General features: G+C 38.6%; 2 protein-coding genes across 2 annotated transcripts; both read right to left on the reverse strand.

Moving 5' to 3' along the window:
• Positions 1 to 72: 72 nt before the first annotated feature.
• LOC120013310 (probable RNA helicase SDE3) lies at positions 73 to 5,519 on the reverse strand. Its single transcript, XM_038865075.1, has 5 exons — positions 5,126 to 5,519; positions 3,274 to 4,072; positions 3,008 to 3,172; positions 1,062 to 2,516; positions 73 to 647 (listed from the first exon to the last, which is right to left on the reverse strand). The coding sequence occupies exons 2-5, from the start codon at positions 4,057 to 4,059 to the stop codon at positions 369 to 371; spliced, it is 2,685 nt and encodes an 894-aa protein (XP_038721003.1). The 5' UTR covers positions 4,060 to 4,072; positions 5,126 to 5,519; the 3' UTR covers positions 73 to 368.
• A 1,383-nt stretch (positions 5,520 to 6,902) lies between these two features.
• On the reverse strand, positions 6,903 to 11,726 carry LOC120013327 (type IV inositol polyphosphate 5-phosphatase 7-like). Its single transcript, XM_038865101.1, has 12 exons — positions 10,952 to 11,726; positions 10,754 to 10,838; positions 10,372 to 10,440; positions 10,183 to 10,267; positions 9,973 to 10,077; positions 9,171 to 9,873; positions 8,854 to 9,047; positions 8,657 to 8,765; positions 8,388 to 8,536; positions 8,050 to 8,304; positions 7,264 to 7,335; positions 6,903 to 7,185 (listed from the first exon to the last, which is right to left on the reverse strand). Exons 1-10 carry the CDS (start codon positions 10,979 to 10,981, stop codon positions 8,079 to 8,081), a joined length of 1,755 nt encoding a protein of 584 aa, XP_038721029.1. The 5' UTR covers positions 10,982 to 11,726; the 3' UTR covers positions 6,903 to 7,185; positions 7,264 to 7,335; positions 8,050 to 8,078.
• Positions 11,727 to 14,166: the final 2,440 nt, after the last annotated feature.

Raw genomic sequence — 14,166 nt, forward strand, 5'->3', positions numbered from 1 at the left:
AATGCCAACGGACTGTAAATTCATTGGCAATATGTCTACGCTGGTTCAGAATGCTTTTTTCCACCTTCCAGATAGTGTACTTCATACACTCTTTTCATTCTACCTTTCCAATTGCAAGCATACATATATAAGCAATTTACATCATAGAATATTGATATGATTTAATGGTACACACAACTTTTGCACCTCATGCCGGAAACAGTTATGACTCCAACCCTAAAAGGTTTGACTACATTGATCCTGTTTCACCAATCAAATCAGCCCTCAATAGAACCACTGTCTAATTCTCAGGAAATTGAACCAAAGAAAAGAGAGAAGCAGAAGGAAAGACAAGAATATTGCTCTGCAAAACAGATGTGGAGCAGATTCTACTTCCACCCGTCAGACCATTCAGCTTCATCTGTAACAGGCTTGGGGATCTCAGAGAACTCTTGGCCCCATTCATCTGTAACAGGCTTGGGGATCTCATAGGAATCTTGGCCCCATTCAGCTTCTTCAGCGGGCTGAGTTTTTCCCCCTTCGTAGTAGTTCAAGGAACTGTCTTCCACGTAATCACTGCCGCCATACTCCTCTCTTTCGGGGAGCTTACAACCTTCGTAAGAGTTGTTGTCGGTACAATACCAAAGAAGCTGATTCCAGTATTGGTCCTGCAGTTTCCAAAAATTGGAACATTAGAGGGGTAAACCTAAACAGCTGAGTCCTTGGCTTTCTTCTAAATACAGTAATAGATGATGCCAAGATCCCCAGATACCAAATTTCATCTCCGCTCCAAAATTATCTTGTTTATGCACCTGAAATTCTTTCTTTCAAACATAATATTCAACTCAATAAAACTTAGTTACATCCATTTTGGTTAGCTATATATCTTCCAATGCCACTCTGCTTTTCTTAAAGCAACACTCTCCGATAAAACTCGCAGCACACAGATAACCACTCAGAATAATGCAGCAGTCAATGTCTCTTTAAGTTAATTTTCCAAGTTTTATTATATTCAGTTGTTTATTTTATTCTTTTGATGTTCAACTGACTTAATCTTGAGTGAGCCACAGAAGAGGTCATACCTTGCAGATTATGTGTGGATTCCCAATAATAACAAGCAGCGATATGGCACGGGTAATAGCCACATTGAACCTTCTTGAATTGCTCAAAAATCCCAAGCAGTGGGTTTTGTCAAACTCATTGTGTTTTATTGTGGAACGAACAGTAGATATAATAATAACTTCCCTTTCTTGTCCTTGAAATTGTTCAACACTTCCAACCTTGATACCAGGCATATCCAAATTGTCAAGGGCTTTCTTCAGTTTAAGTACTTGCTGCCGATAAGGTGTAATGACCCCAATACTGTCCTCACTTACATCACTGCTCATGGTCAGCTTCTTGATAATTTCCACTACCTTGCTTGCTTCAAATCGATTAAACCATGATGGATTATTTCCCTCCCTTTCATCACAGCCTTGGATGCCAAAGAAAAGAACAGGGAACTCCTTGTTTGGCAGAAAGTTCACCGAAGTCATGAATGAACTTGTATCATCTTTGCATGCCATCAAATGCCCTTGATAGAACAGCTTCGAAGGGAGATCCAAAATTGTTGGGTGAGATCGGTAATTTCGGACCAGTTTTGTTATGTAATTTTCATCTTCGCTGCTATAAGGTTCACACTCAAACAGCCTCTCCAAGTAAGACTTTCCCAATCCATATGTCTCTGCATGTCTGGAAAATACTACTGGGCCTAACTGCATGGGGTCTCCAGCAAGAACAACAACTGTCTTCCTTCGGCAGAAGTTGCCGATAGAGATCATGCTTTCTGGTTCTGAAGCTTGGCCAGCCTCGTCTAAGAAAATATGAGAGAAGTGGCCTCTTTCAACACCTTCCGCATGAAGAAGAGATGCACTCATGTAAGTAGATATAATGATTCGATAGCATGTGAGAGCACGAAGTGGAGGACATTTGAAGACAAACTCATCAAAGAAGCAAAATCGGATATGATCCGGCTTGACATCCTCATATGGACGAGAAGAGGCGTTAAGCCTAAATATGTCTTCTTCACGAAGATCAACAGCCTTTTCTGAAAGAATTTTGTCCAGCAAATGGTCCCCTGCGCTGTTGGAAGGCGCACATACTAGAATACGTGAATTCTTTCGAGATTTGTAGAGTTGAAGTATGGCTTCCACAAGTGTCATAGTCTTTCCTGTACCTGGAGGCCCATATATCACATAAGGTGGAGCTCCCCTGCACCCAAGAATCATAGCAGTGGAATGCATCTGCTCCTCATTAAGAGTACAAGAAATGGGTACCAGAGGAGATTCCTGAATCAGCCTCCTTTCAGATGTGTCAGATGGAAATAGAAATTCTGTTGCTAACCCCTGAGCCGCATCAACAGCCTGATAAAGCCTCCTTGTATTGATCCGATTATATGTGAACTGTACATTGTAAAGGTTGATGCCTGCATGATGTTGGTGAAATTCCGGAGCAAATTTCAAATACACTTCATCGGCCTCGACACGATGGATGTAGCCCTGCAGAAAACCAAAATTTTCTTGAAAAGGAAAAATAAAAACAAAGTAATAGGCAACAAATTAAAATTTAACAACATGAACAGGTAACCAGGAAATCACATTTTTTCGTTGTTTCTCAATCAAAAGTCATTTGTTTGCTATATTGATGATATGAGTTACTCACATTGGAACCAATCACGACAGGGCAACAGCCGAATATGAAAGAGATCACTCAATAACATTTTTTGTCAAAATTTTTGGATGATCCAGGTTTCATAATTATTGAATTTGTTTAGAACCACAATGCAAGTCAGAGAGAGAAGAATGTCTGGGAAAAAAAAAACTGGAGTTGATGTGATTTCACATATTAAGGAAACCAATACAATGCATCACTTGTTCTCATGAGTTGAGCATTTTTACAGCTGAAACTCTTCAAAACATGGAGGTTGATAATGGGACATTATGGCAATGAGAACAATAAGGGTATATATTTTCCATAAGTAAATGAAAACCTGATATGGAGGAATGTCATCTACATCAGAAGCAAGCTTGGCAAAAATAAAATCCCCATGGACAAGGGAGGGCCTTTTCTCAGCCAACCCAGGGACCTCAAGGGTGAGAAAAGGTCCCTTCTTCCTCATAGCAACAGACTCCATGTTGTGACTTCGCATATCTTCCTGAAGTAAAAAAGTACTAGACTTAGTATTATATAAACGAAAACATCATGTCAAAATTGCTACTGTTTTCCTTAGGAACAAAAGACATAAAATAAAAATACCTCCATCTGTAATTCTTCCACAACCAGTAGATTTTTAAAGTAAGAAGCATAAGTGTCAAATGTTAGACCTCCACAGATGACATCAGGGATCTGCTTGTTCTCTATCATTTCTCGAATTTCCATTGGAATATCATACCGTGGAAGCCGATTCTTGAAACTTCGGTCTGTCGGCCTTGTGGGACGAGAACCCCCCACAAAGTTATTAACAACAAAATGTTTATTTCGCCTGCCTTTTGAAAAAGAAAAAGGCTTCTGTGATGCCAAGGATTGGGATATTTTATCTTCAGCCAAGAGAAAGACCACTCGCTCTATCCTATCATTTCCCACATCCAAATGCACAATTGAAGTGTGCAAGCCAATTGCCTTTGGTTTGCAAGAAAGCCATAGTGTTTGAGTCTCTCCCTGCTGAACCATTCTATCCTCTAACTTAAAAGCCTCCAGAAAGCCTCGGACACTGTTTACATCAGAACCCGGTGATGGTGGTTTCATTATAGAAAGTGTGAACGAATCCTCAGGATTTGAAGCATAAATTTGAGTCCAAAGGTCCACGGCATCTTCAGTGGAGTTTGTGATGGTGATTGAATCCACAGCAGTTTCCCCCACAATAATTGATTGAGGCTTTCCATCCACAAAAGGGAATGGGACAGAAATTATGACTGGGCCTTCCTCAATCGGATTATAACTACACACAGATTTGTCATCCTCATAGTCAATGACCGGAACTTCAGCTTCATCTCCAATGACAGAGTACTCTTCATCGGCCCACTTACCACCCCGTGTTCCCATAACTTTACAGGAGCTGGAAAAATAGAAATCCATATGTTCAACAACCAAGTAGGATATCAAGTATCAACACATGATGTATGCAAACCCTAACACGATTAAAATAGGCATTTCCTCTCTTCATTTCGTAATTAAAAATCACAAGCATGGTCATATTTTCATGAAAAGGAATAAGACTGTTGTGTGCAATCAATATTGCAAAGCCTAGATAGCAGAAACCACATAAATAAGCAATAAATCACAATTATCATCATCAAAGCCTTGACCTCAAATAAATAGGGGTCGGCGACATGAATTGATAATAGTTGGAATTGGAGTCCACCATATGAATCCTCATCCACCATATTTTTCCAATCTAAAACTACACTTCCCATTCCTATATAATTCATATCCTCTTTTCTCACTTTCATTCGTGTCTATTTGGTCTTCCTCTCCTTTTAGCATCTGCTAATTGAATTTTTCCCAAGCCTCAATCAGTTTGACATGTCTAAACCGTCTCACATGATTTTTACACGTTTTATCTTCTATTGGCGCAACTCCTAATCTGCATCTAATAATCTCCTATCTCATCAGATCGTTTCTTGTGTTCCCACACATCCACCATAAAATTACCATTTCGACTGCATGTTTGTTTTCATTTAACAGCCCAACAATAAGATTCTATATCATTTAAACAATACTGCAATCGAAAACTTAATGATAGTCCAATCACTATCAAAAACACTGTGAGAATGAAAACCCAAATAAATAAATGTGGCATCAATCCCAGCAATGGCATACCCATGTTAAGAACCCTATCAGCAGATTAAAGCAAACCCTTAAATCATTTAGACAATACCATAACCAAAATCCACAAATTTGTGCAATCACTCATCAGAAATTACGAGAAAAGAACCCAAATAAATAAAGTTGGCAGCAATCCCTGCAATAGCAAACCCAATCAAGAACCCTATAAATAGATAAACGCAAACCCTCGTTTTATCTCACTTGCAATGCCCACCACATTACCTCCCCATTAAATACAAAATAGCATGCATACATATTCATAATAATAGACAAACAGGTTCACCTTGATGAAAACTGAGCCGCCAGAACCTTGCAAGAGAGATGGAGAGAACCCCTTTCGGCTAGGTTGCTTAAAAACCCTAATTCTCCAATCTCCAAAAAGTGTTTGCCCTTACCATTCTCTATTTCAATAGTTCAGAATTAAAAGAAAATAGAAAGGACATTAAAGTTTTCCCAACCGAGTCGCAGGGTAGGTGCATTGTTCCTAGAATACCAAGAGCCGATCATGGTAAGAACTTTGGGTTGGTACTTGAAGAAGAATAGGCAAATTGCAAAAAGAGGGAGGTGCATTGATGTGGCAGGAATTCATGACATGCCCTCCCCTCCTCTGTTTCTGAGCTCATTCGGGCAGATAAAAGATAGTACTATGGGACTAGGGCTTTAGGAGAAGAAGGGTAATTTGATGATTAGGTAGGGGTAAAATTGTTCCGGAGCATAATATTTCAGGAAAAGTTTCCTGTCTTTTGCTTCTTTTTTTTTCAAATATAGTTGAAAAATATAATTTTCATTATTGAAATTTTTGGGCGCACATATATCTAATTCAGTCAATTATCAATCGAGCCACTCTCATTGGTTTTTGGTCTTTATCCATTATCAATCGAGCCACCTCTAATATATATATATATATATACACATATTATAAATGATAACATATATGGGTATGGGGCGGGTTGGATTACAACATGTTTTTATGGCCTATATCTGTGGTCAGAAAATTACAACTAAAGATCTTGTCACACTCACTTAGTCCCCGATTTTATAACTGCGGATAAAAACTATAGTTAGGTATAAGTGTTTTTTGTTGTAGTATCACATGGAAGTGACAATGGAATTGAATTATCATGAAGAATTTGAGATTGTCAAGATGCATCGCCCATGGAGACCATTTCATCCCGCAACCATATTGGGAGAATCTGCAAGAGGGAAATTTTTGGTGAGGTACAGGAACAAAATTGAAATTAATGGAATTACTATCATAGAAGAAAGAGGTAGACGATGCCAATATCAAGCCATCTACACAAGAAATAAATGCTAAAATTCGTCGCATGCATTATAATGAAATTTATCGGGCTGGGTCGAAAACCCGTTGGCAAGGGACGGCCCGGCCCAACACCTCTTCCCTGGTTGGGCTGCGAGGCCAAGAAAAGTTACAGAAAGCTATTGATCAGTCACACTCCCTCTCCTGCTCTACTTTCTATAATAATCTCTAACAACTATAGCTACACTTCCTCCATGAAATCTGTCTGGTTTGCTTTTCGAGTTCGTTATTCACGCCAGCCAAAAGAGATTGACTATCAATAGCACCAACTTGTACAGTAAAATCATGAACAAACAACTGATGGAGGACTAGTGGCAAATAATTACAATGAAAACTAATTAGTAGGATTGGAATGCCACGTTGTCATAATTGCACAAAATTTTACGAGAAGACTCATTTCGATGTGGTTGACAAAACTATTGGCTGCCACTAGCCCCCACCATATTTCTCAAAATCTACTGTTTAGGACTTCAAATAGGTCGTTTAATGTTTTAGGAACAATTTTTCGTGTTTTACATCACTTTAAGATTGTAGTCGACTCTAGTGATATTTTTCTTTAAACTTTGAAGAAATATACTGAAAACTTGAGAGTTGTTCTCAAATCTCGTGGATTCTAATGCTACTTTCCTTGATTAAACGTTGGTTTAATCTTATTCATTGTTTCCGCCTGCGACAAACAACTCAGAGAAAGAGGGAGAGTGCATTCTGATTTCCATCATGTAGTACTGCAATATTATATTTCCTTTCTTCTATAACTTCAGAAATGAATATCTGAACATAACTTCTTTTCTGCATTTTAAACCAAAAGCAAGAACCTAAATCACTGTATTGACATCTTCTTTTTTACCTTCTCTCATTAATCAGAAGTTCAAAACTGTTAAACCTAATCTAATAAAGAATATGAAAGAATCAATCTTCTTCAACCCACTTGGCAGCTCCTGATTGGGTCGGCTCATCTCTTAGAAACTTTATCAGCAGATTTGACTGTGTGGAGTTAGTTGATGATCCAGATTACAAATTTACACCTGAAAAAGAAAAAGATCAGATCAGGCCACGAAACTATTTACTGCAGAACCAAGAAAAGTAAAAGAAGTATGACCAACCTTTTCTGGTTAGTGGGCAATGGGATGTCTCCATCGCCCTTCAAAAAACAAAATCTTCAAAGAGATTCCCGCCTGCCATTGGGAACCAAGATTAACATCAGAATAGAACAAGCAAGGGATCTTCTCAAGAAAAATATTGAAAAAGGGAAACAAGTATGTATTCTGTTTTGGACCAGATGTTTTCTATAGATTAGATGATAAAATGCATATTCAGTTTCTTGCAAGGTATTGCGTGGGTGTAGACTACTCGGTTTACAGCTTCGAAGCCTGCAGACCACGTTGATAAAAGACAGTTGCATTCTTACAAATTCTGTATTTCCAACCCCACATGAGAAAAGATGGTACCCCAGGAAAAAAAAAAAAAAGAAGGCAGTTAGTGTCTCGCCTTTTTTTTTTGGTAACGTGAAACCTACCCAGCTGTGTCGACCGCACAACTGATTGGTAAACCCTACTTGCGCTAAGAGTTACCATGGTCAAGTTCACCATCTCAGTCAATGACCCGTTGTTTGTTTCGCCTAATTGATTGACATGTATAGTGTAAACCAGATATGATACGCAGAAAACATAGAAATTTTTCTGCACCAATTTACAGCCTGGTTCTAGCTCATAAGAAACATTCTAAAACCTATTTCTCTTTTCTTTGAGCCTGGCAGTATTTATATAATGGAAACAAGAAATCCGGAGGTGAGTTAAGCTGCTTAAGCATCCCCAAGTAATATAAAAACTTAATTTATCAGAGACATGAATTTTGCGCATATGCACGAGATGGAAAGAAAGAGAGATTACCCGAAGAATGGCGAGAATGGTGACATCCTTCAGAAAAAGTTCAGTTCAGTGTATCCATGTGAATATGGCAGAAGCTCCTCCACCTCAATCCTGGAACTAGAATAACTTGTGCTTTTCTTCAATCGGTTGTTATGGTTTGATTCAACTTCAGCCCAAAATATGCCATAAACTGGTCTATGATCTGAGAATCTTGATTCCCCACGGACATACGATAATTGCTGGAGCCCTTCCCCGTGCCACAGTATCCGATCACACCTTTAAATGCAACATTAAGTTAATCAGTACTGCAAGTGGTTACGTTCTAAGTAGCATAGCACCTAGCAGGAGGGTGTTCTTACCAAGCAGGTGTGCGGCGTTTCTCCTTCGGATGCATATCCTCTCCCGTGTATCTGTCTGAATTGGTAGAGTACTTGTATGTTGGAGGAAAATATATCTTCCCCTCTTTCCATCCCACAAAAACACGACCGCGTCTTTGCTCATTCTTTAACTGCCAAGAGTCCCATCAGTAGATCAGATTGCGAGTTTTGCATTAATAAGATGTAGAACTCAATCAAACATTTTGAAGGAAACGGATTAAACTGATATGAGAGAAGATATGTAACTGTACCTGGTCATTTTGTAACAAAGCCCTCCAGTTTTGCATTTCGACAAGTGCCTTCGCAGATCGATATGAGAGAGCAATGCGATAGTTCAAATCCCCAAGCCAAATAACTCGACTGGATCAAAATATACAAATCAGCATCTTGATCAACTTCTATTCAAAAGTACAAAGTTTACTATGTGATCAAAAGTCTATAATCTTACTCATGCTCAAGGATTGTTTCTGGGGACTTCTCATCACCAGCACCATGAACCTTTGGAAACCTAGTCTTTTTAAGAATCTCCATGACATCAGAGTTTCTTCTTAGCTCATCACCCTCCTTCTGTCCCGAGGTTAAATGACTACAAACAAAGCAAAAGCTTGTTTGATGCAAAAGCATGCTGACAGAAATAGAACCCTGCAAAACCCAGAAGATATTGCTTTCTCATTTTAGTGGGTATAAATTGTTCTTATCATTTCGAAAATATAAGCACAAACATGGGAAAACTATTCAAAAACATCATGATAATTCGAAGAATACCTTATTTCCAAGGTAACCCATCAATCCTCTGCCAACACAAGATACTTTCATGTTTTTAACATGATCTCTCAGATCATTTTTCACCCATATGGTGAGAAATATTCCAACCATTTGCTTACTTGTGACCAAGCAGTATCTTGAATGCCCTGGCATCCTATGTCCATCTTCAGTGGATGTGGATCCACCATAGTACATCGGTGAGCATAATACAGTACTTGGTGAATCTACAGGTACATTATCATCATCGGAACCCCACCGGGAGTAATCACTGGGCCTAGAGTAATCACTAGGCCTGGAATAATCACTAGACCGGGAATAATCACTAGGCCTCTGCCCCCATCTATAACTTTGGTCATAATCGCTTGGCCTGTGACCAAATATAACTCGATCACAAACACTATATCGGCGATCAAGTCGTGGTTGGGGAACTGAATGGTCAGTGTCTGTTCTCCAGCTGCTGGGTGTTTGCAATGATCTGCGATGGAAGAAAGGTGAGTTCCTCCTCCTAGCAGATTCCTCAAAATCAGCATCTATTTCTGCAATTGGCTCGGGAATAGGAGATGGTGTATAGCATCCACTGCTTCCACTAGTTCCAGGAAGATTGTTTAATGTCTTTCGAATGAGAGCCAGCCACTTTTTACCAGGACCATTGTCTTCTGCACCCAGAATATTGCCAGCATTTAAAGGAACTATCTCCTGAAAGCTGAAAGAGATTGCAAATGGAAGTGCCTCCGTTAGTAACAATTTCGAATACAGAAGTCAGAAAAATATTTTTACATGATACAATTATACTAAATCATACCCAAGAACATAAATGTCTGCGGGAGGTGAAGCATGAAGCCAGTCTTCAAGACTCAAGTTACTTGTTGGAGATCTTCCGGCCACATTCCACGTAGCTGCAAAAATACTGCTCCAGATCGAAAAAAGAGGAGTTCATACTTATGCATAACAGAAAAGTAAGATATCATGATAAGAACACCTGCAATACAAAATAATGGCATTGCATGTATACCTGCAATTCTGCACCTCTATGATCCTCGGGCAATCAAGATTCATTCTGCCTCTTCTGCCTGACTCTCCATTTCTGCTAAATTTCTCTGCATCGGTGCGGATGAGACAAAATTTAGGCAAAAATATTCAGTCATGATACCAGTTTTAGGAGATGTAAGCTTCAAGACATGCAGGTATGATAATATTGTACCAGTTTTGCTCTTTTTGATTCTGCTTGGTTCCCTCTCTGAGAAGCTAGTCCTATATTCTACCTCACCCCCTGAAGAAATAAAGAAGCGGAAAAAAGCACGGTTAATTCACCATTCCTAGAACTTCAGCATAAAGAAGTTAAATACACCTATGGGATATCTCCATCAATACCAAAGGAACTGAAGAGCAGTTGCAATGGCTAAACTTGGTACTAGAAATGGCAGAAAAAAATCAACTGTTCAATTGCTCAAGCGATTGAGATGGAAATAAAAAGTGAGAATTTTGAATCATACATATTATATTTGTTTCTCAACAAACAATCAGAGCTGAGAAAGTGGAAAATTTCACCCAAATAATAAAAAAAAATAAAAGTAATCACCAACCTCCATAGACATCATCAGCCTGAAATTCCTCATTTTTACTCTTGATGTTGAACAACTTCCAGACCATTCTCTTGGACCATGAGAGCTTCACCAAGCAAAGAAAACAAAGAATCAATTGACCAGCCGTTGCAACCCCCAATCTACATATAAAAAATTGATGACATATTATATTTCCGGAAACACGACGGAAAAAAGCACCTTGCTTTTCTTGGAGTTTCCATCTCTCATTGTTTCGGCTCTACTTCATACAGTTCTTCTCGTATTTTCTGCGATCCCTAAACTTCTAGGCTCTGCCTAGATACCCAAAAACACTTTCAGTTCGAAGAATCTCATACGTGATTCTCCGTCCCCAATTTGAGTTTTCACTGTTACAGGCTCTCTGGGTCTACTAATGAAGCTCAAAAACTGAATCAAAAAGACCAAACAACAAATGGGTTTCTCCGAGTGAAACAAAACAAGCAAGAGCCCAGAAAGTAAGAGCCCACAAGGAGGAGAAGGAGTCGACAGAGAGAGAGAGAAAGACAATCGCTTTAATGCGTGAGATTGAGACGAGAGATTCTTGAAGTATAATAAGACAATGCGGCTGTTAGAGACAGATAAAAAAAAGTATATAGAGAGAGACGGCGATTAAGACCGAAGGTTATAGGCTAAGCGCCCGCGTTCTTAGTAAACCGCAAAGTATCGAATTTGAACAGAATAAAGTGCAGGGAGAAACATAAAATCAGTGTTAATGGCTTTTTCTTTTACTGGGTATTAGGTTTTTTACTGCAAATCTCAAGCCTGCATGCCCCCCGTCATGAAATGTGAACTCTGTAGCCAGAACAGCAAGCGACCCCTGTAACCTGTTATGCGATCAAAGCTTGTCCCACGGTCAGCAAAGCGTAGGGGGGTGTGAGATCTGTAGCTGCTGCCTGTACTCTTCTCTCTTGCGGTTTTGGTTTTCCATCCAAAGTGTAAAAGCACTTAAAGAAGGAAAAGATAAAGGACGGGAATGTCAGTGTAGTACTACTCTGTTTCTCTCTGTTTCTTTTCTTTTCTTTTCTTTCTCTCTCTGTTCTTTTTCATTTTTTTAATTTTAATTTTAATTTTTCTTTGAATGGCTAAATTGACAAATGTTAATTAATTTAATAAAAGGTTGTTGTAGTTGTGGCCTGTCGGGCTGCTACTATATCTCCTAAAAACTTCAATTTTGTCTTTTTTTTATTTTTTAAAAATATGTTGTTTGTTTTTATTCTGGCTCTATTGTGCATTGTGTATGTTTGCTTTTTTAGACCCAAATGAATGCTTGTTTTATATGGGTGTTTGTCAGAATGTTAATTAATTTAATAGGGTTGTTGTGGTTGTGGGGCTGCTACTGTGTCTCCTAAAAACTTCAATTTTGTCTTTATTTTATTTTTTTAAAAAAATCTGTTGCTTGTTTTTATTCTGGCTCTATAGTGCATTGTGTATGTTTGCTTCTTTAGACCAACAGTTATGAAATGAATATCAGCCGTTGTATCCCAATTATAGTTATCTCAGTTGTATGCATAACATGTTATGTGTGATCTTGTGTATTCAACTCAACGACTAAGATAACTTGATTTTTATCATTTTCGTTAGACCAATGGAGGAATGCAGGCATTGTGAGGATTACTAAGGGTCACAATATAAGAGATTAGGAGTCAAATACAAATAGGAGAGGACCACTTAGAATAATTTTTTGTGTGATATTCTAGACATCAAATCATTGAGTGGACTTGCATTATTGTTCAAATCAAGGGTTATCTAATCATGGAAATCAACACTTCTTTCATGAAAATGGTTGGTGACATGCTTTCCCTTTTTTGCTTGTGGTTTTTTTTTGCTTATTCCAAATGTGGGTCTTGATGGGAATCATTTCAAGCATTTAGGAGGAAGGAACAAAAAATTGATGACTTGTATCAATGAGACTAAAGTGCAGTGGGCCATAGTTGGTCATTGGATTGGAGATATAGCAAAAGAGACTTGGCCCCACAATATATAGTATCTCTTTTTGTTCTTGAATAACCTTGATGCCTTCAATATGGTATCTAAAAACAAATGTCTTTGGATTCAATGAGGACATCATGGAAAATGGTATCTTTTGGATGCATATTTTCTCTTCTTCCCTCATTGTGTGGGGGGGAAGAAACCAGACCAATTCGTAGGAGTAAGATTTGACGGTCCACAAAGTGAAGAGGTTAATAACTTCTTCATCTCTTACAAAAAAAAAACTTATTCATCACTGAACCGGTCTCTCTTTTATCCTATTAAGTGGAGGCAGCACAAAAAGTAATGTTCACAACCCATAAATTTTAAATGAGATTGCCTTATCATAATGAAAACACAATCTTGGACCAAACAGTAAAAAAAAAAACCCCCATAAAGAATGCCAAGAAGATTTGGCTCTGCCTTTGTTTCTTTTTGGTTTCCCAAACTGCCCTCTCTCCTTTGGTGAATTCAAGGCCAAATTGAAGATTTAGGAGGCAATAATTTTATGGAGAGACCCTAAATTGAACCAACATGACGTTATGTATACAAGAAGTGACTTTAAAGAGTGTATACTGTATAGTAGTGGAGTAAATGAGGATGCTAAGTGGAGGGATGACTATAAACACACAGCACAAAAAAGGGTTTGGGTCAGCAAAGCCACTGACCAATGACCTCTCACTCACAGTCACAAGTCACAACTCACAAGTCCCACCAACATTGACATGTGTGTGGTAGGCTGGTAGCCACTTTTTTTGTCTGCTAGAAGAATCTTGGGGTCACTTAGGAGTTTGGACGAACACTCCTACAATAGAAGTCATTATATATGTTCAGTATGTTTACTCAATTCAAAAAATTATGTGGATCTCACATTTATTAAACAAATTGAACGTATGTGATTAAAATTGCGAGAACAAGGATACTGCAATAATTCCTATTGTAGAGATTAATGACTTCTACTTTAGCCGGATACAAGTACATAGGCTCGTGCAAGCTCACATGGGCTTTCTAAGGTGTGGCTTATTTGCAAATTAAACGGCATTGTGGCCCAATGACGACCTTAGCCCAAGTTAAGCAAGCTCATGCGATCTTCTTGGGCTTTCTGCAGTATGGCATAGTGTCTATGGGGCTTATTTAATTATTCGCAACCATTCAAATTGGGGAAACTTTTGTCACACCCCTACATTTACTAAAGACACCTCGTCAATTGATTTTTACAAGGGATTATCAACCTAAATTGGAGTGTTTTTAGTAAACTTAGGGGTATGACTAAAGTTACCCTTCAAATTGAATGTCATCCACTGCAGGCCCAATAATGACTCAAGCCCAAAGCTCTGCAAGCCCACTTATTGGGCTTGTTCTCAAGCCATCAAATAGAACGGCCTTTTGTGTGACCCAATGATGTCATAAAGCCCAACTTTTGTAAG

Source organism: Tripterygium wilfordii, chromosome 13, assembly GCF_013401445.1.
Source record: "Tripterygium wilfordii isolate XIE 37 chromosome 13, ASM1340144v1, whole genome shotgun sequence".
Taxonomy (NCBI): Eukaryota; Viridiplantae; Streptophyta; class Magnoliopsida; order Celastrales; family Celastraceae; genus Tripterygium; species Tripterygium wilfordii.